This window comes from Scatophagus argus, chromosome 6, assembly GCF_020382885.2.
Source record: "Scatophagus argus isolate fScaArg1 chromosome 6, fScaArg1.pri, whole genome shotgun sequence".
In the NCBI taxonomy this organism is placed as follows: domain Eukaryota; kingdom Metazoa; phylum Chordata; class Actinopteri; family Scatophagidae; genus Scatophagus; species Scatophagus argus.
In genome coordinates this window covers 8,513,865-8,533,659 of record NC_058498.1, presented here as the reverse complement: position 1 = coordinate 8,533,659, position 19,795 = coordinate 8,513,865, and the positions used below count along the sequence as shown (strand labels likewise).

Below are 19,795 nucleotides of genomic sequence, written 5' to 3'. Positions count from 1 at the left end.
TCCCTTTGATGGCGAATGTGTTTATTTCATCACGTTTGTGAAGTATGAGCGCCTTGATTGGGCTGAGTTTGCCCCGTTGAGTTTCAGTGTTAAAGTTTGTGGGTCACAAACCGGTGGGTGAAATCACATCATCCGAGAGGCATTTCCGTCGGAAAAGCATGGCTCATACTTCATATGTATTTTAATTAACTCCAGAGTCTGTCGACGTGGGAGTTGTACATAATGTACAACCACCAGCTAATTAACAGCATCAAAATACACAAATCCAAAACAGCTGAGTTACAGATCTGACGCACTCTTCATTATGTCAGTCTACTTTTAGTTTGGATTTTGACTCTCCTTGTCTTTTTAATGAAATTTCACGGATGACCTTTGACTTTTTCGCATGTTGCTCCCCAACAGCGGTAGAAACTATCTGGCAAAGACAGTTGTCTATGTAAAAAGTTAAAACTGTGTCATCACCTTCACATGAACTGGCACTGACTGGGACTGATTTTGGGGTTTGAGGCGACTTTGCTGTGAGGCAGTGGCTGGGATTCAGGTGCTGATTGAAGGCAGGTGTGCCTGAATGTGCCTCCGCCCTGTGCTGCCTTTCATCTTTGTTGTGTTTCTGTGTCCGGACGAGGGTCCACCTCAGGTGCTGCGGACCAAAGGCAGAGCTGGGCTTCCTTAAGGCTGAAGTGTGTTGCCAGGTAAGTCTACAGAGATGTCATCAAATGGTGTTTAAAAGCTGTTGACTGTAAGGTAGGAGCCAACCTGCGGTGCAGCTGACCTTCTGTCTTTCCCCTCCTTTCTTGTTAGTGGCACTGACACTGTTTCCCCCTTGCACCTTTCTTGAGGTATTAAACATATTGCTGCACCTTTATATGAAATAAAGCAGCAGTGAAAAGACTGTATAGTATTTAATTAAGCACATACATTTATGACTGAGAAAAACAAATGTGTTCCAGCGTGTTGTTGTGGTTAGCAGTCTGTGTCCACTGTCCAGCACACACAGTTTTGTCCCAAACAGAGATGACTGTAAACGGCTGTGAGAAACAACAGATAGCTGATGGACAGCACTGAACAAAGGTGATGTCAGTGCACTTAGTCTGCTCTGACTCTCCAGCCGTCGCACATTCATTACAGCTTGACTTCTGTTTACAGTGCGGAGCAGCGGCGAGGGGGTCTCCGCCTGCAGCCGACCTTAAAAGACAAAACACGACACCTCTCTGAGAGGTAAACCGCTGCTGCTCTTCTCTGCTGCAGACAAAAAGGAGCTGGCAGACTCTTCAAGCACTTGCGTGATGCCAAGGCTCGGAAACTCCAATGTTGACTGGAATGTGCTTCAGTTCCCTGTGAATCATGGGACGTACAAGCCGTCCCTGCACGGTTTATAGTTTTCTTAAACGTCGTAAAGGCAATTCACTCCTTGCAAATGCACTTAAAATGTATTATCTCTGTCTGTGGTCTCTGCAGTAGGCTGGAGATATAAAACCTGACATAGAATTTAGAGTATGACTAAGCTGCAAAGTAGAACACATCACATTATATCCCTAAAAGGCCATTAAAAACTCTGTATTTGTCTATAAATCCACCTTAACATATGAATCAGCGCATAAAGTCATACACAGATGGAAAGGGAATTCCCCCTCCTTTGTTCTCAAAACAATAAGCACTAAAACAGTGACAATATTCTTATTTGATTAACTATCTTATTACCTTTACTCCCTGTTAAGTCTTGTTAAGTCACTGGTTCCTTCATCCCTGCTCCTGTTGTGGCGATGTCAGTGCAGCTCTAAATACTGGTGTTAATATATACAACAGTGTCTTCATATTTATACTACTGTCAATACTGTATATCTTTTTGTTATATTCATATCATACCCCAGCTGTTTATTCTGTAAATACGTCTTACTATTGCCACTACTTGTACTTCGTCTGTATGCACGTAACTCTTTCCTGCTTTCTGCACTTGAAGGTAGATGCTAAACTGCATTTCACAGCCTCAACAGTAAAGTTTGAGTCTGATCTAATGTAACCGAACATGCAATAGAAGGATGGACTTAAAGGAAGTTTGAGTCTGATCTAATGTAACCGAACATGCAATAGAAGGATGGACTGCCACTCAATGATTATTTCCGTTATTGGTCATTGGAAGTTATTTGTCAAGATGACATAAATTATTTTTTCCAATAAACTCTCCACAACCCGATGATATTCAAAGGTCAGAATTCAGACGTGTTTGCCTTGTTTTGGTATACCGCACACATGTTACATGTGTCCTTTCACATAAATATGTTGAAATGGGCTGATAAAAATCAACCAATACTCACATGTGTGCAGACTGAAACCGCAAACCTGTATTATAATCTCATCAAGAATGTGCAAGCATCTCAGTAATTGGTCTTTAAAGTAAACGAATCAAAAACTCATATTCAAAAAATCACTTACAGCAGCGTAGCAAGACAAAAACAGACCCAATATTAGTTCCCATATTCCCCTTAAACACTGCACCTATAGCCTTGTGGCTGTAGAAAAGAAAGAATTAATTAACAAATTGAAATAAAGTATCAATGATTATAATGACAATGTTTCAACACAGGGGAAGAAAGCACTACATGTGAGCTCAAATTCTCTCTCGGCCAACACTGAAGGACCACACACTGAACACTGTGGTGTTCGCATCGCCCAACAAGCAGTCAATCTTATGTATTGTTGTTCCGTTGAGTCTGATAAAATCGAATTGTGGAAAGGGAACTGAAATCCAATCCCCTATGGTCAGTAGAGACACATTATTATGCCAGTTGTGAAGAGCAACTGGGAAACAAACTTTCCTCTTTCCTGGAAGTGAGCCAAGATGGTCTCCTGTGTGTACTGAAAGGGAATCCAAAGTGTTAGCCACAACAGTAACAGAGTTCAGTTGTTAGCATATCACTGAGACGTTTTTAACATATTGCATCTCAGTCAGGTACCGGGTGGAGGTGGGGAGGTTTTGAGGTGTGGGGGCTGGTCTGTGGAAAACAAAAAGCTCTGCAAAAAGTGATTAAACCGGCAGGGAAGACCACTGGCCTGTTTATGTCCTTTGTTTTGTGTTTTTATGCTCAATGCACCAGCAGGGTAGCTTTCACAGATTTTGTTGTAGACCAGTCTACAATGACAATAAAGGAACTTCAACTTGATTTGAAAAAGAGATTACACAAGAAAGTCAGTAAACTTCAGTGCGCAGACCCAAGAGCCCATCTTATTCCGATGAAGTCAAACGAGGGAGGAAGCTGCTGTTATCGCAGGAAAACAGAGCCAAGCTTTAATTTCTCTTCACTTCGACTGAAAATGTTGTTTTAGATAACCTTGTTGCAGTGATGTATGAGTGCACTCCAGGGTGTGCCAGCACACCATGCAATCATTGCCGGTTGTTGTTACAGGTACAACAGGCCGTGCTCCATTTTGGCTGTGCAGAAGTGCATCTTGTTACATGCATCAGTGGTGGACGAGCGTGCTCACATGAAGTCCGTGGAGACAGCAGGTTAGAGGCTGAATCAGACTCAGCATTATCATTTCATCTCATACCAGTATCACCAGGGCTCAACCCTGTTGAGCCCCTGTAGACATGTTTGCACAATTTTGTTTTTCAAATTATGTAATTGCTTCCCGTATCAAGTTTGCACGCAGTCTTCTTTTTTTTTTGTGGCAAATGACTTTGACACTAGACCAAACTGACCAAACTGTGTTCTGTGCATTGGTTTAGTTAACAAAATACTTTGATTTTAACTTTAGGAAAGATTGTTGACTGAAATTACTGTGACACCAAAACCTCCAACAAAGTGCTGTGGGTGCTTAAACATGACTATTTACTGCTGTGCTGCCCTAAAAACAGTTTAAATGTGTTTATGATGTGTTGAGACTAATGAAGTGTCGGTGCTGTTGATAGTTTTCATTAGTGCTAATTCATTTTCAGTCAAGTAAATTCACTTATTTGCTTGGTTCTGCCCACAGAGATGTTTTTTTTTGGTTATTTTTTTCATCAAATGGGAAGCTGGGCAAAGTATTTCAAGTACTTTACTTTGGTACAGTTCCGATGTACTTGCATTTAGCTGTGCATTTCTATTTTATGCTAGTTTATTCTTCTACTGCACAACATTTTGAAAGAAGCTGTTGTACTTTTTTCTCCAATATTATTTATTTGATAGCTTTAGCGACTTACCAAAATCAGATCAACACATAATATCAATAAACTAATAAATTCCGATGATACAAATACTGTAATTTTACTCAAGTAAGATTTTGAATACAGGAATTGGAATATTTTTACGCTGGTATTGCTGCTTTTACTTAAGTAAAATATCTGAGAACTTCTTCCTCTTGTACAAATAAGAATGCATTTGTGTATCACAGCAAGATTATGTCATTTTAGAATTCTTGGATAAAAAAAAACTAAAGAAAACGAACAAAATGAAGGAACTTTAGGAAGAGTAACAATGTAGGGATCTCTCTTCCAGTACTGCCATGAAATAGATGTTGCGTGTACAAAATAGTAAAATTATAATATGGAAAATCAGGATGAGAATATTATTAAAACATACGTTTACACAAATAAGTCCAAACTGCCTGTAGATTTGGCACTTTTTAGCCCCAATCTGGTTGCTTCCTAGCTAATTTTAGGATCAGGAAAAATTTCTGCCAAACTGGTTGTCATTTGATGTGCACACCGTGCAGGGTCATGGTACCAGATTAATGATGAAACTGTAGTCCTGAGGGGTTTTTTTTGTCACACACATGCTATCTCACAGGTGTAGTGTTTAGCATGCTAACATGTGCTAATTTGCGGGAAACAAAAGTATTGCTGTGGCTGCTGGGAGTGTCATTAGTTTTGCAGGATTTTAGTCATTAACCAAAATACTATAGGAATTATTTTGATGTCAAGATAATGTTGGATGAATAATGACGGGATCACCACAGTCATAAGGACTTATCCTCAGGGGAACACTGGCAAATGTGTACTACAGATGTGAACCTCATGGTACTCACACATCTGTCTGGACAACAGATGTTGATGTTTTTCTTGTATTTTCATCCACAGATACTAATCAGCTCTGATAGCAGAGCGACATACTTGCTGTGTTAGCACATGTTCTCTAGTCACTGTTAAAAACAACTGAATAAGTAAAAAGTTTATTACATGGAAACGTGGGCGAGCACAGCGTGGAAGTATCACAGTACTTGCTCTGTTTAACCTTACTGCTGTAGTGTGAATATAAACTGTACATAAAGTTAAATACATCTACTTTGTGTTTGTCAGCGGTGATTTAGATTTCAGGGATTTAGTCTGTACTTTTATGCACACCAAGCAGGCATTACAGAAATTTGTAAAACTCCAACAGAAACATAATTAACTTCTCTATTGGCAAATAGCAAAGTAGAAGGCACTCAGCATGCAGCTACTGCTTTCAATCATCTCCACCACGTCTCAGTGTCTTCCAGTAGTCCAATGTGGGACAGGCCAAACAAACTCCTGTATTAATTGCATCATTTGTTCAGGATGATATTGTACCGCTGTCAGCTAAATAAGCATTACATAAAACAGCCTCTGTGGAGTTAGTATCAAGTTGGGAACAAAATAAAGTCAATGCAAAAACATTCAAAGGTAACAAAACATCATCAAGATGACAGATAATCTTCAATTTTTCCCAATAAAAACCTCTAATTGACTCTGTTGAACCAGCTAGTAGATTTTCTGGTGAGATTTTCAGTCTTTTTTATCCACCCAAGAGGTCACAGAGTTTCCACAACTCAGAAAAGAACATGTAATCCTTCAGTTTAACTTTAAACCTATAAATCCCCACAACTGGGGTTAGGAGGTTTTCACACAGCAGCAACAGCTTTTTGTCCTTCGTCATTTGGTATCAGATGTGGGAAACACTTAACTGTATTAGTCAGAATAAGCTGACTGAGACTTATTCAGATCAACAATTTGGAGAGCAACATGGCACAGGATAAACATCAAAAAAATCTCGATATATAGAAAATAAGTTTTCTAATTTTAAAATCTCTGCAATCCTGTAAATGACCCAGAAACTAAAACTAAAATCTGAACTCCTATAGAGGCTTGTTGGTGTATCAGAGAACCAAATGCGGCTACTCTTTTGGAGTTCTAGTTTTGTGGACTTGGTCCAATTTAGACTGGGAACCAGATCCAGTATTCAGGCTAATTTAAGGTCGTTATTGTTATTATTGTTATTATTATAGTTATTCATCACAAACCTGACTTGAGCTCAGAAATCAGTCACTTAGGTCTTTAACTACCACCGAGCATACTGAGGTCACGTCGTCTGTATTTTTTAAAATTTGTGCATTTTAGCAAAGAGATTTTACGATTTGACAGAAAGTGAATCAGTGCAGGCTGGCGGTTCCTCTTGGCTCAGCTGGTGAAAGACACGTCTTTTGAATTCTTTGCTGTCACTGTTGGGAAATATGGCTGTGACTGTTAGCCGACACTTGTTGTTCTTTTTAAGAAGGAGACTTGTAACCCCTCTGTGTTGTGATGACTGTAATCTACATGACCTTTTCCTGTCTTTCGTGTTTACCACAAATTGACTTGTAAACATTAATTTAGGTATTTCCTGTCCTCAGGTTACTAAAGTCGCCACAATCCTGCCAACTGACCTGAATATTCTGTTTGTGTGTGTGTTGTTTTGTCTTGAAAAAAATCCCTCTTTTTAGACAAGACTTTAGGGAAAGCCATGCCTAATCTGACATAAAGCTCTTCCTGTTTCTGAGGGTTTTCAACAAATTAGCTTCGCTCCCTGAGAAAGTGCATCCACATGCGGAGAGGCCTCTTTGCTAACCTAAATATCATGTCATAAGTGATCTGGTTCATAAATATTTATTTGAGAGAATGCATTGCTAGCATTTTGATCCCTCCCAAAGAGAAGCCACTTTGTCTGTCTTCCCTGACAGTGTTTTGAGCTTTCAGGGTAACATTTCAGACTGCACGTCAGGGGGAAAGTGTTGGTACAAAAAGTATTCAGATCATTTACTTGAAGGAGTAGTTTTATATTTTTGGAAAGACATTTATTTTTTTCTCACCACAGGTTGGATAAGGAGATATACAGAGTTCTCATTCTGTATTCTAATTAAGACGAGCCAGCAGCTGGTTAGCTTAGCTTAGCACAAAGACTGAGGTCAAAATTTAATGTCCTCACTACATCTGGGTCCCCACAAAAAGTAATTCTGCCCTAAATTTACCTCAGGTTGACTGTAAAATGTGAAATATAAAGTGTAAAATTAATCTGGCTCAATAAATGGACTTTAAAGGTACAGTTCACAGATTTTATAGGTCTCCATGTAAACAGTGGTATGATGCTTTCTTTTAGCCCAGCTAGCAGTCTAGGATAGAGACCTTATTTCTGTTCATCCTGCAGCTCTGGTCTACGCTGAAATATCTCAACAACTGGGTACAAACATGCCTGAGCCTTTAAAATGAATGACTTTTCATCTAGCGCCATCATGAGGTAAACATTTGTTTTGTATTTTGTCCAGCATTTTGGTTAACAAGTAAATCTAAGTAATCTATGACTTTCCTTTCAACCTCATCTGTGCATTACAGTGCTAAAACTTGACAATCGTGATTATGTTTATTTTATATTTAAAGCCGTATGGTGTACAACATTGTCATTTACATATGCTTTCATCTCAAAGCACCACTGTGCATTATTACAGTCTCACAGTGGTGCTACTCTCAGTCGTGTTCCCTTACTTTTGAAAAAGCAGTACTAAATCACTGAAGTACTTAAGCACTTGCCTTAAAATTGACATGGCACACGAATAGTGAAATGCAAAACATATTAACTACCAACTGTATTTATAGTTGTTCATACTTGAGATATTACATAATGAAAAATGATCTTCAAGTTCAGTTATGTCTGCTGCAAGATGTTATGTCTCTCTGACTGATTTGTAAACTGTTAACTATCAAAATCCTTTCAAGTGCTACCTAGAGATTCAATAGGTATATTTAAAACAACACTTTGTTTGCAATTTTATGCTTTCTCTCAACAGCCTGTCCTGTAGGGGTTTTTAAGCAATCTCAGTATTATTTTTGGGCAGCCAGACCCATTTAGATTAGATCAACTGTTATTTAAAAAAAGAAATACCACCCAAATCCTCTCCTTGAGGAAAACACATGACCTCTCACTCATCCCCTCAGAGGACCAAATACTGACTATCCCTCCAGTTAGAGCCTCTTAAGCGAGTTCCCATGTATTTGGGCCTCCCAGCGGATGTTAATGTATCACCAGTGAATCTGCAGCCTGACCTTTGACTCTGAGAAGTTTCAGTGGTGAGTCGAGCCAAGAGAGGAGTCAGAACAGACACACATTTGCAGCAGGTGAGGTGAATCAAAGAATTTCTCTTCTGCTTTTCAGAGAACAAAAACTCTAATTCATCCCAGATCTTGCTTAAGTTTTTTTCTTTGCAGTCTGACAGTTTTAAATCTTTGTCATCTTTCTTTACATCAGCTCTGCTGTCTTGTTCTCAAGCTGCCAACCTAACGCCACTCTTCTGCAGCAAATAAGTGTAATAATCAGATTGTTTTCACTGCATCCTGACCACCTCAGCCTTGAATTTTCAAACAGATCTCATCGGGATGGAGATGGAACAGAGGGCTGGGAGTTGTCCTGCCCCGGGCCAAAATTCTGTGGGGACCTGGCCCTCCTCCAGCACAAGAGGTACGAGTGCTCAGCTGCTGTTGACTGCCGGGACTGCTTCTCAGTCCAAACTTTAGCTCAGAGTTTTGGCTGAGCCTGTAGCCAAAGACCTGTGAAAAACCTTTCAAAACCTGCTGAATGCCCAGTTTCATACCTTTTCTGTGGAGTTTGGCAGGTTAGATTGATTTCTTCAATTGTAGTAGTTACAACATAGTAAAAAGTCAAATTTGACTGTGGTCTTAATGTTGTTAAAATTTTACAAACTGACTTTACTATCTGAGACTTCAGTTCAGCCTCTGACTAAATTCAGCACTCAGAAACTTGTTATTCTCTTTCCTGTTTGCTCTCATCTCTGAATGTTTAAGATACAGATTCCTTAAGCTCAAACTGAAACAATGTATTTATGTTGTGTGGATGTGTCTTTGCACTAATTAGTGCCGTCTAATTTGCATCTAATCACATCTTTTTCCACTAACTTTGAATGCAATCTTACAGCCTCTAAAATTCACTTCTTCTTCTTCCTGCACATAGTAAAATCAGGATCTGTTTTGACTTTTCTTTTTGACTCTTGTGGATACCCCAGCGATATGAAAGTTCAATTCTAAATGTTTACTTATTATATAAATAATTACTTTCAATTGTTCAGTGTTTTAATAGTAGAGATTAATATTGTACAAGTGAATTCCTTTGCAAATGACCACCGTTAGTTTTAGACTGGTGACCATAAATGACATTTCATGGCAAGTAGATATTGTATATACTTTTTTAAAATTAAAAAATAAGAGTGTTATGAGTGTTCTCAATATTTCTGGTAAAGTTCAAATATCCCCTGGACCTGTGATGGTGAGTTTGTTGATTCTGATGGGAAATGAGAGCGTTTTCAGGTAACTCTGTTTGTTTTGTCTGTCTTCCTGGTTCCCTTACGCCCTTCCCTTAACTGGAGGGTGTTCAGCTGTTTCCAGCGGTTTGAGAAGCACTGTTGACATAACAGTGTCATGGCTTACTGGAAATTCATTAACACTTTCCCAGCTTGGGGAGGTTTTAATGTTAAGTGGATAGATGTCTGATTGTCTGGTGTGTATTATAGCTGATGTCACTGTAAAACCACCATATTTCCAGAAGTTTTCATTTGTAAACATGTGGTTTGTCAACAAAGCTGTTTCGTCTTGTCTCTGTAAGTTTTAAAAATACAAATTTTGCATAGTCTGTTTTATGCACTTCTCTGGCATGTCAACCATTAGCCATCATGAGCAATGGTGGTTTTATGAGAATGTGATCACTTTGGGTGAGACCATATTTCAATTCTTTGCCTATTAAAATAGTAGTAAAACCTGCAGTAGTCATGCTTTGATGATAAAAACCTGGCGCAAGCATTGTAAAACCTAATAAAGCATCATGTAATCAGATGCTGTGTTCTCATCTCACTTTGGTTTTGAGTTTAGAGTAGGGTCACGGGTACAGAAATACAGAAAATGAGAGTAGAAGAGTTGAAACTTTTTACAAGTTCTGTTCTTGTTCTGTTTGCCCTCACATCACTTGGTTAAGAAAAGAAAAGATTGTGATCTATGTCGTGGAATATTGAAAAAGTCAAAAATGCTAAATTAATTATTTGAACTTCAACCCAAACCACAATCTTTTACTACTCCAGCTGAAGTGGTTTTGCTGCTTAAACCACATGATAGGAACATTGGTCTGTGGTATCAAAGTCCCTGGCTTTGTAAAATGTAGTAATGCATGCAGCAATTACATTTCCTGCTGATTTTTTTCTGGCACCTTAGTAATATATTCTCAAAACTAATTTTTTTGACCAGTGAAATACAGGATTGACGGGTCACATAGAGCTGTTGTAGCTCAATAATACACAAGTGACTGAAACGTGAAGAGCTCTGAATATGCTCTTAAAAGAAGTAAAGAAATCAGGAGAGGTATCTCATGAGACCTTTTAGAAGACTTTAACAAAACTCTCAGAGGAATTGTGAACAGCTTTTCAGGGATCTGGATCCTTGTGAGCCAAGTCAAATCTCTTTTTTTATTTCTTCTTTATTTTCTGTTAGCTGCTCAGCTATCGGTAAAGAATAATAGAAAGAATAAAAATAAAATGTCCTCTAGGATGCCTCTTCAGCGCACAAACATGTGACTTAGTGCCATGTAATTCAATTCAATTCAATTTATTTACACTATCGTGGCAAATCAAAACAAAAGGTATCGCATAACACTTTCCAAACAGAGCAGGTTGAGACCATACTTTTAAAATTTGTCTTAAATACAGGGAAACCCAACATTTCTCCATGAACAGGCACTTGGAAAAAGTGCCTTTTAGAAGGCAGAAACCCGTCTTTCAGTGTGTGGCCATCTGCCTTGATGTCTATGCTGCCCTATGTGCTTGAAACCACTGTTTCGTTTGTATCATGTATCCTCCAGGCTTTTATTAAAGTTTCTCTTGCCAACTCAGTCCCCTGTAGAGCTTCTCCACAAAACAAGAAAAAAGATTAATTTGTCATCCGTCATCTGTCATTACTTAGAAGCTGAACATTGTCCACATAATATTCATTTTGTTAATGTGTGAGTGAAAATATAACACACAGACTTAAAGGGTCAAATTCTCTTTTATTTTCACCAAACTATCAACATGTGTTTCAAAAAGGGAAATCCTTCTGGGCAGTTTTAGTGGTTAGAGGGAAGCTGCTTGTGGTGCTGACTATTGGCTTGTGCTCAGCTGTTAAATACAGACGTGTATCTGTGCTGAACATTAAACTAAACAGTGACTAAAAGCCAGTAAACTGTTGCACAACGTGAGTGAAGCTGTTTATGAGGGCGACCTTTGCTACAACACACACTAACATTTCCTTAATCACTAAATTAAGCGACTGTTTTTATTCCAGGAAATGAGATGAAACATTGACCATGGATCAGTCAAACACTCGCTCAGCAATTTGGTTACACACACATGCACACGGAAAATACATTAAGAACATATACAAACAGCTACATACTTGCACCAATTATCCATTTACAAATACATACAAATATGTACTACAAATACACACAAAACAAATGGACAGCATTCTACCCAGTGAAACAAATGCAGAGATTTCTAGTAAAAGACACATAACCACAATCATATTAAAAACACAAATACACACTTATTTTGATTAAATTATGATGTATAAACATGATTAAGACACAACTAAGTAACACAAATACACTTAGAGTCACATTTCCTTGCTTTCACATAGATTTGTCCTCATAGTTTGACCTTTTATCTGCTCTCTTCATGTTTCCCAGAAGCACCCTGGACACCCACTGACATGACTTCACGTTTTCATGGAGATGGCGTCCGCTACAAAGCCAAGCTGATCGGTGTGGATCCGGTACATGACGCCCGGGGAGACAAGATGTGCTGGGACTCCATGATGAAGCTAAAGGTATTCTGTCCTCCACTGCCAAAATCAACTTACCTCAACTATCCCCTCTTAATTAAAACTGGTCTGTCATTTTATCAGAGAGCAAATTTAGAATAAACATTACATGAGATTAAAATGTGTCATCGGGTTATCATGACTTGGAGTGAATCAGTTATTTGGACTTAATAAATTCCATTGTTTGGAATTAATCTATTCAATATCTAAATATAAAATAAAATGCTTTAGTAGTTCTACAGTTCATGTGGCTTTTTAGACACTGATCAACAGAAAAAATACTTTTTCTATCGAAGTGAGAACTTATCTCAATAAGAATGGCTTTAATAATACTTACATACCAACATCAGCATGCCACACACACACAATGACAATGCTAACATGCTGATGATCATAAGATGTTCACCGTCTGAGTTTAGTGTTTAACATGCTAACATTCGCTATTTAGCAATAAACACAAAGTGCAGCTGAGGGTGAATGGATTGTCAGGTATTTGGTAAAGGACAAATTCAAATTTTTTATCTGATGAGGTTGCTAGAAGATGAAGTCAGAGGATCACCAGTTCATCAAGAGGGAGGATGCGAATATAGCAAAATTTCATGGCAATCCTCCCAATAATTGTTGACATGTTTTACAGAAAAGCAAAACTGTCAGCTACTTTTGCTCGAGCAAATCTCATAGGGATTTATCGTCTGAATGTCTGTAAGAGATTTAATCTTAAAATATCCAATAGTTGTTGAGATATTTATTATTATTATTTGGCTTTTTGCCTTTATTTGACAGTCAGAGTACACAAACAGGATACAAAGGTCCCCTGGCTGGGTGTTGAAACTTGAACATTGTGGTTTTGTGGTATGTCCCCCTATTTGCAGGATATATTTCAGTCTGCAATAAAGCAGTGAACTGACCAAATGATTCTGTGAAAGCATCACCCATAGAGCCATGCTGCTACAAAAGCTCAAAAAAGCTATTCACGTATGTGAATATCCACGAGTGTGGATAAGCTGCAATGTCCACATCTGTTGAATACTAACAGGGGATTCTTTATTTTTTTTCTTTATTTATTTATTTTTTTTTACTTTTTTTAAATTATTTTTTTATTTGCTTTTACATCACTTTACAGAAAGCTCTGTTTTTACTTTGACATGAAAAGGTCTCTTCACCCTTTTTTTAAAAAAAGGGTTTGTGGGAAAATTCCTGCAGTGGAAAAGGAACCTCTGACATCCTGCTGACTCTTGCTATATCAGTGACTTTAAACCCTCAAATCTCTAGGGACTTTACACGAGTCGGTGGGAGAGCACGATATCTAGTGGTATGCAGAAGTCTTCAAAAAAAGACTTCAACAATGAAAAAAGAAAAATGTTGGTAAATGATAAAACTCACATGCGCCACAGGGTCCAAACACAGAGATGAATCAGTGTCATTAAAATATTGTTTCCCATTGTTCAGTTTGTAACTTACTCTTCTTAATAATAACAACAAAAAATAGGAAAAAAAATATTGTTCCTCATATTGAAGACACAAGAATGTGTAGAATCTGACCATGTCTGATTATGGTGCCGTCTAGTCTTTAGAAGAATAGATATGGCTGTAGTTTACAACAGAAATGTCCCATTTTGGTACAATACTTTGATAACTGCTGCAGTCAACCACCAGGGGGCGATCAGGATGTTTTAGCTTCTCTTTTGAGAAGTTATCGCATCATACATCTTTCTATACAGTCAAAGGTTAGAACAGACACATGACTTTTTGCATTCCTGACAGTTTTTACTGCTCCGAGCTGAAAGCCACTTCAGCGTTACAACCTGCAACAGCTGCTAAACCATAATTAAACTATATATATACACACACACACACACATACACGCACACACACACACACACACACACACACACACACACATATATATATTCAGGGGAGTGCTTTACTAAGCACTCAGTTACAAAAAAAACAACAACTTTATAGATTACTTTTAGATATTGTCTTAATATAAATCACCAGCAGTATAAATATTGGTTTCACTTTTGGGTATGTCTGCTACCACCTTGTGAACTCAGCTCCTCTGACTATTTTAAACCACATTTTTTTCTTCCCATCTTTGTTAGGGCTTTGAGTCAGTAGCGAGGAGACAGGGGAAACACAAACAGAGAGTCTGGCTGAATGTTTCCTCCAGTGGCCTGAAAATAGTGGACGAAAGGACTGGGGTGAGTCACTGTCTTAGGCAGGTCAGATTTCTCCTGCATCGTTGTGCTGGCCTGCAGCAGTAGCGACCCCATCAGGATGATCTTGAAAATGTTGCTCTCTCACTGTGCAACTGCAACAACACACACTAATGCCAGATAACAAGTGCTTTCTTTTTTACTTTTTACTTTTAATTTTTTTTTATTCTCAGAATTCCCGTGGGAGATAAAGCAGCATGCAACTGACATGGATCAGTGGCATAAAACTGGTTAACAATGGCAAATGGCAAACAATGCTTTGCTTTGCTTCTAGTTCTGAGCCAATAGGAGAGTATAGTGAGCCAGTTTAGTTCAACACAGATCTATTTTAAATACTCGGCCAAAATCTCTATTTATCTTCCCTTAAAAAAATTAAGTTTGGCATTTGGTACATTTTTTTCTTCAATAATAATAATAAACATTGGTGGTAAAAAAGTAGTATTTGAAATCAGTAAATAATGTTTCTTATTTGAAATAAATACTGCAGGAAGGAAATTGGGTTTGCAGATTATATTGCAGTTTTGGTCCCATATCTGCCTCCATTTTGACCCATTTTCTGATTCAACTGCGGGTTGTGGTGATACCAAACATCACAAACATTCGCCTGCCCTGAATGATTGTGCATAATTCTTTCACGTTCAACAAGAGAAATTTCAACAAATTGATTTTCTCCTCCTGCAAACACACTCTTCTGGAGGAAATGGATTCCAATCTTTATGTCTTGTTATCAGTTTAATGGTGAAGAGCCAAGATCAGGAAAATCTCCACCACAAAAGCCAGAGAAAGGAAACTTTTTGAGGTGGGGAAAACCAATGAAGACAATTTAAATCAGGCTACTTTTTCCTTTTTCTTTCTTCACAGTAATGGTGATTCTGTTCCCTCGTTAGCTTCTTTCAAAGCAGAACGGAGATTCAGTGGTTAGATATAGTATGCTGTGATATAATAAAAAGCTCATATCCTCTTTATGTTCTTGTTTTCAGGCTGTACTTTATGATCATGACAGGAGAAAGATCAGCTCTTTGAAGAAAGATGAGTCTGACCCCAGAGCTCTGGCCTACGTCTACCAACACCAAAACACCTACAGCCTCTTCTACATCAAGACGGCCAACCTGGTAGCGACACACTCATGGGATGTCTTCACAACATATAGATAATGGATGGTGTTATTCACAAATACAACCAGCATGTTCAGAAGTGGTATAAACATGTAGCCTCATACATTAGCTGCTTGACAAAAGACTGACAGGGAACGAGAATTATTTCTCTGTCTTCCCCTAAAACATCCAGTCAGTGTATTTCAATATTGACTGGATGCCATTTTTGTACCCTGCACCACCCTGCAGAGAGTGTGTTTGATCCACAGTGTGATGTTTTCTATTTGTCCACCAGGCAGCGTCGGTCCTGATCGACATCGCAGAGGTTTGTCAGCTTCTGGACCAAGAGATACCACAGGAACCTGCAGAGGCACCAACACAAGTCAGATAAAATCTGCATTTTTATTTTTAGATTTTTAATTTCTTGTATGTGTGTTTTGTTTTGTTTCCTTTTTTCATAAAGGCTCTCTTCAGTGTTGTTTCTGCTTGTTTGTTTGTTTTTTCCAGAAAACTACCGCAGTGCCTCTAAATGAGAGTACAGCCCCTCCAGCTGAGGTAAGTGTAAGAATGAAGAAAGATCAGCCTTGTTTATCATTGAACAGCTCTTTATCAACTTGTTTTGTTTGTTTTTTTTTGTTGTTGTTGTTTGTTTTTTGTCAGGAACCTGCTATAAATGATGAGCTCAGTTCACAGCCAGATTCTTCGACAGAACAAAATCAAAACCAGGTAAAACAAAGAAAAATGCAACCTGTGAATGTTTTAATCCACTCTTACAGAAAAATCAGGGTTTCTGACCACTTTCACAAATGTTGCCCATAGACCCAGCTGAGTAGCGCTAAGCTGGCAATCATGACTTTTCACCGTCCTTTTATAGCATCAAATAACTTATTAAAACCAAATTTATCAGAAAAGCACTTGTACATCAGCACGATAAGATTTAAATCAAGAAAATTTGTGAAAACTTTTTTGATGTGTAGTATTTATCTTAATCAAAGTCCCCTCTGCTAACATGAAGAGGGAGGGAGTTATGACCTGTACTGGAGCCAGCCAATAGAGGGCGCTCAAGATATTTTGGTTTCGCTTTCAGGGAGCGCTCACATCGTCGCTCTCTTCTCAAATAAAACCAAGAAATAATAATAAAAATAGGCAAAATTGATAGCAGGCTTATATAACAAACACTGCATAGTGCTCTTGAGCTCTTGAGTTCAAACTGACAGTGGATGTCTAATTAGTTACCTCAACTTCTAACATCATGAATAAATGAAAGTAATTGATAGTATTTCTGTTTTAATTGGCACGGTATGCTTCTGCAGAGCAGGGATATGTTGAAAACTGTAAAATGTAAAATCAGTTGAAGTAGTCTTGAGCGGTGTTTTAACTTTTTATTCTTGCAACTGGGCTGTTTAGTTAGATTTGTACGTCTTCTGTATATATTGTACTGTTATCAAACACAGACTGTAGTGTTTTTCGGTTTCTGTCTGCAGGCCTCGTTCAGTAATGAGTTGATGGAAGTTTTCTCCGTTCAAATGCCGGAGCCAATGATGCCCACCCAAAGCCCGTGTACCAGTCAGCCAGGTTAGTCACAACATGACATTGACCTTGTTTTAATTTCACAGAGGAACTATTTTCTCTCTGCCAAACTACACCGTATCAGCGCTCAGAAGGCTTGTGCTTGTAATGGGACAGGATGCAATTATTGATGACATCTTCCTCAGCAGAGCTTTAACATGAGCTAGCTCAGTTAACTAGCATCTCATCCACAAGCAGATGCACACTCCCTATGTACTATATTGTTTTCTTCACATAGTTAAAAGTCCCAACAGTTTACTGTAATGTTTATGAACAAACCACAAACTACATTACGCACCTGACCATTTTGTAAGAATTTTCTGATTTCTGTGTTCATTTTCAATAAATTGTGCCAAACAGGACTCAGACTGAGAAACATATTTCCTGTTCTGATAAACATATTACAGAGTACAGTCCCTTTCCGCAACACATCAAAGGCACAATTCACATCTAGTTTGTCAGTTTGATGTCCTGTCATACAGATTAAAAACATCAGGCCTCTCTGTTTTAAAACTTTGTTCAGTGGGTTAGTGCACTTCACAGAGTGGTATTGAAGTGCCCGCACACCAAAACTCCATTCACATTTTCATTTCAGTCTGCAGCACTTTAACAAACTATATGCTATACTACAATCAGACAACAGTCTGATCCTACTCTTGATCCTCTTTGGCCTCTTAGACCTGGAGGTGCACACAATGTTTTCCCAAGATCTCCATGTTCATGACATATGCAGTGTGTATACTGGCAGGGAATAGCATATATAGCATAGCATAGCTTTGTCCATATAGGACAAAGAAAAGTGTAGGGTTTGCTGTGTATAAATTCTGAAACAAGTTATCTCACAGATCTACTTTACTTCCTCCATACCTCCTAGACATCCTCACATCACTCCCTCAACAGCAAAAGTGTGAAGCAATGTGCTATGATGTACACCTCAGTATCAGGGGCCTTGATTTACAACTTGTCACTCCAAGTTATTGCTTTATTATTACTTCACAGTCACAATGAACTTTCCCTGACCTTAACCAAGTGTTTTTTCTTACCTAAATGAACTGCAAGTTGACCATACTAATACCCAGTTAATAATGAATGGTTGACAGTGAAGTTTCAAAAACTTTTCCGATTAATACATTATATAGACAAAAGCTTTGGGACACCTGACCTTTACACCAATGGGGACTCTGGTGACATTGCATTCAAAGTGCATGGACATTGATCTGGAGTTGGTCTCCTCTTTTTGGCTGTGGCAGCTTCCACTCTTCCGGGAGGGCTTTCTGTGGTATTTTGGGGTGTTTCTGTGAGTGTTTTTTGGCCACTCATGCAGTGGAGTTTTTGTGGGGTTGGGCAGTGGTGTTGGATGGGTGGACCTGCCTCAGGGTCTCAGTTCCAGTTTGTTCTATGGGCATTCAATGGGGTTGAGGTCGGGGCTCTATGCTGGCCAGTTGGGTTCTTCCGCACTAAACTCATGCTGTCATGTCTTTGTGGACCTTTGTGCTATCAACCGTGAGGTTGGCAGCATAGTTTTGTCCAAAAGTAGTTCATAGTTCTGTTTGTCAAGTGGGTTGTGACAAATACCTCATATAGAAAACAGGCCAAGATGATATTTTGTTGTATCCAATAAGACCAACCATTGATATGTTGCTGTACAACTAGTGAAGATTTAAATTAAAGACCTTCTCCATTTCTCTCAGAGTCTCCACAGCCAACAGTCTCCACCTCTCAGATCCTCCCCATGTTCCCCGCACAGCCAGTAGGGGGCTCTCCATACTCCTCTCCTCCATACTCTCCTACCACCATGTCTTGGGGCCAACAGGGACTTCTGGGAAATCAGTGGACACGTCCGGCTGTGGCGCCGTGGTCCACAGTGCCTGGCAGTATGGCAACATGGACACCAGCAGGCACTGCAGCGCCCCCTTCAGGCAGTCAGCCAGGAGTCATGAGGGGAGGAAACACACCCACGGCTCTCAACGGTTACCCCACTCCCTCAAACTCCCTCTGTGAGCCCACTGAAGCAACAGGACCACTGCAGCAAGGGTCCCCCACCTTGGACCAAAATCTCTTCCAGTGATGACCTGCTTAGATGAGAAAATTGTTCGTGTGGTTTGGATTGTAGGGGGAAGCATTAAAATGGATTGATGACTTGATTTGATTGATGAATTTGCACATTTCTCATGCGTCTTAAGAGGATTTACTGTAGCTGCTGTGCTGTCTCAGACGAAATTTCTAATTACAGTCACTGAATATTCACAATTTTGATTTACGTGGACGGTGTGGAACAACAATAACAAAAATATGCATTAAATAGGAGCCCAAGGAAGATCACACAAATTTAATTTGTTATGTGCTGTCTATTTGGCTTGACCTTCAATGTCAGTTTAAACTGGGAAATAATAAGTATGTTCTGTTTTTCAGTTTGATCTGATACTTGAAATGACTTTTCCTTTCTTTACTTGATTTCTATGTGACTTTGCTTTGTGTTTGTCAAATTAACCAGCCTTGTCTTTTTTAAAAAAGTTTTCCTGTAAAGCAGAATTAAACGGAGAACATCCAGATTAACTCTTTTTTGTTTGTCTTCAGACTGTGCGTAACTTTTTGTCTGTTTTTTGACTAAAATTATGTCATTCGGTTTTTCTGCTTTCTCTGCTTGTAACATTTTGCTTTTTCAGACAGAAGAGAGAAAATGCACGAATACATGTAGCCACAAAGACACAATAAATAGATAAGATTGCTCTATGTTCAAACACGCAATGAAAAAGCTGACCTTTTAAGAAGAAATGAAACAAACCGGCTGTCAGCTTGTTAATGTTTCT

General features: G+C 38.8%; 1 protein-coding gene across 4 annotated transcripts; it reads left to right on the top strand.

Moving 5' to 3' along the window:
- Positions 1–81: 81 nt before the first annotated feature.
- Positions 82–19,497, top strand: LOC124060872 (disabled homolog 1-like). 4 transcript variants are annotated; one of them, XM_046392237.1, is made up of 10 exons: positions 82–744; positions 8,613–8,705; positions 11,970–12,109; positions 14,209–14,307; positions 15,303–15,434; positions 15,712–15,798; positions 15,924–15,971; positions 16,077–16,142; positions 16,901–16,991; positions 18,677–19,497. In XM_046392237.1, exons 2-10 carry the CDS (start codon positions 8,624–8,626, stop codon positions 19,051–19,053), a joined length of 1,122 nt encoding a protein of 373 aa, XP_046248193.1. In that variant the 5' UTR covers positions 82–744; positions 8,613–8,623; the 3' UTR covers positions 19,054–19,497. The 4 variants fall into 4 exon arrangements, 3 of the variants coding, with proteins under 3 accessions (XP_046248193.1, XP_046248195.1, XP_046248194.1); XM_046392238.1 differs by lacking the exon at positions 82–744 and adding an exon at positions 8,058–8,365; XM_046392239.1 differs by lacking the exon at positions 8,613–8,705.
- The last annotated feature ends 298 nt before the right edge of the window (positions 19,498–19,795 follow it).

Coding starts and splice junctions, on each gene's coding strand:
- LOC124060872 (XM_046392237.1), top strand. CDS start 8,624: ATGGAGATGGAACAGAGGGCTGGGAGTTGTCCTGCCCCGGGCCAAAAT. Junction 14,308..15,302: donor TAGTGGACGAAAGGACTGGG/GTGAGTCACTGT, acceptor TCTTGTTTTCAG/GCTGTACTTTATGATCATGA. Junction 16,143..16,900: donor CAGAACAAAATCAAAACCAG/GTAAAACAAAGA, acceptor TTCTGTCTGCAG/GCCTCGTTCAGTAATGAGTT.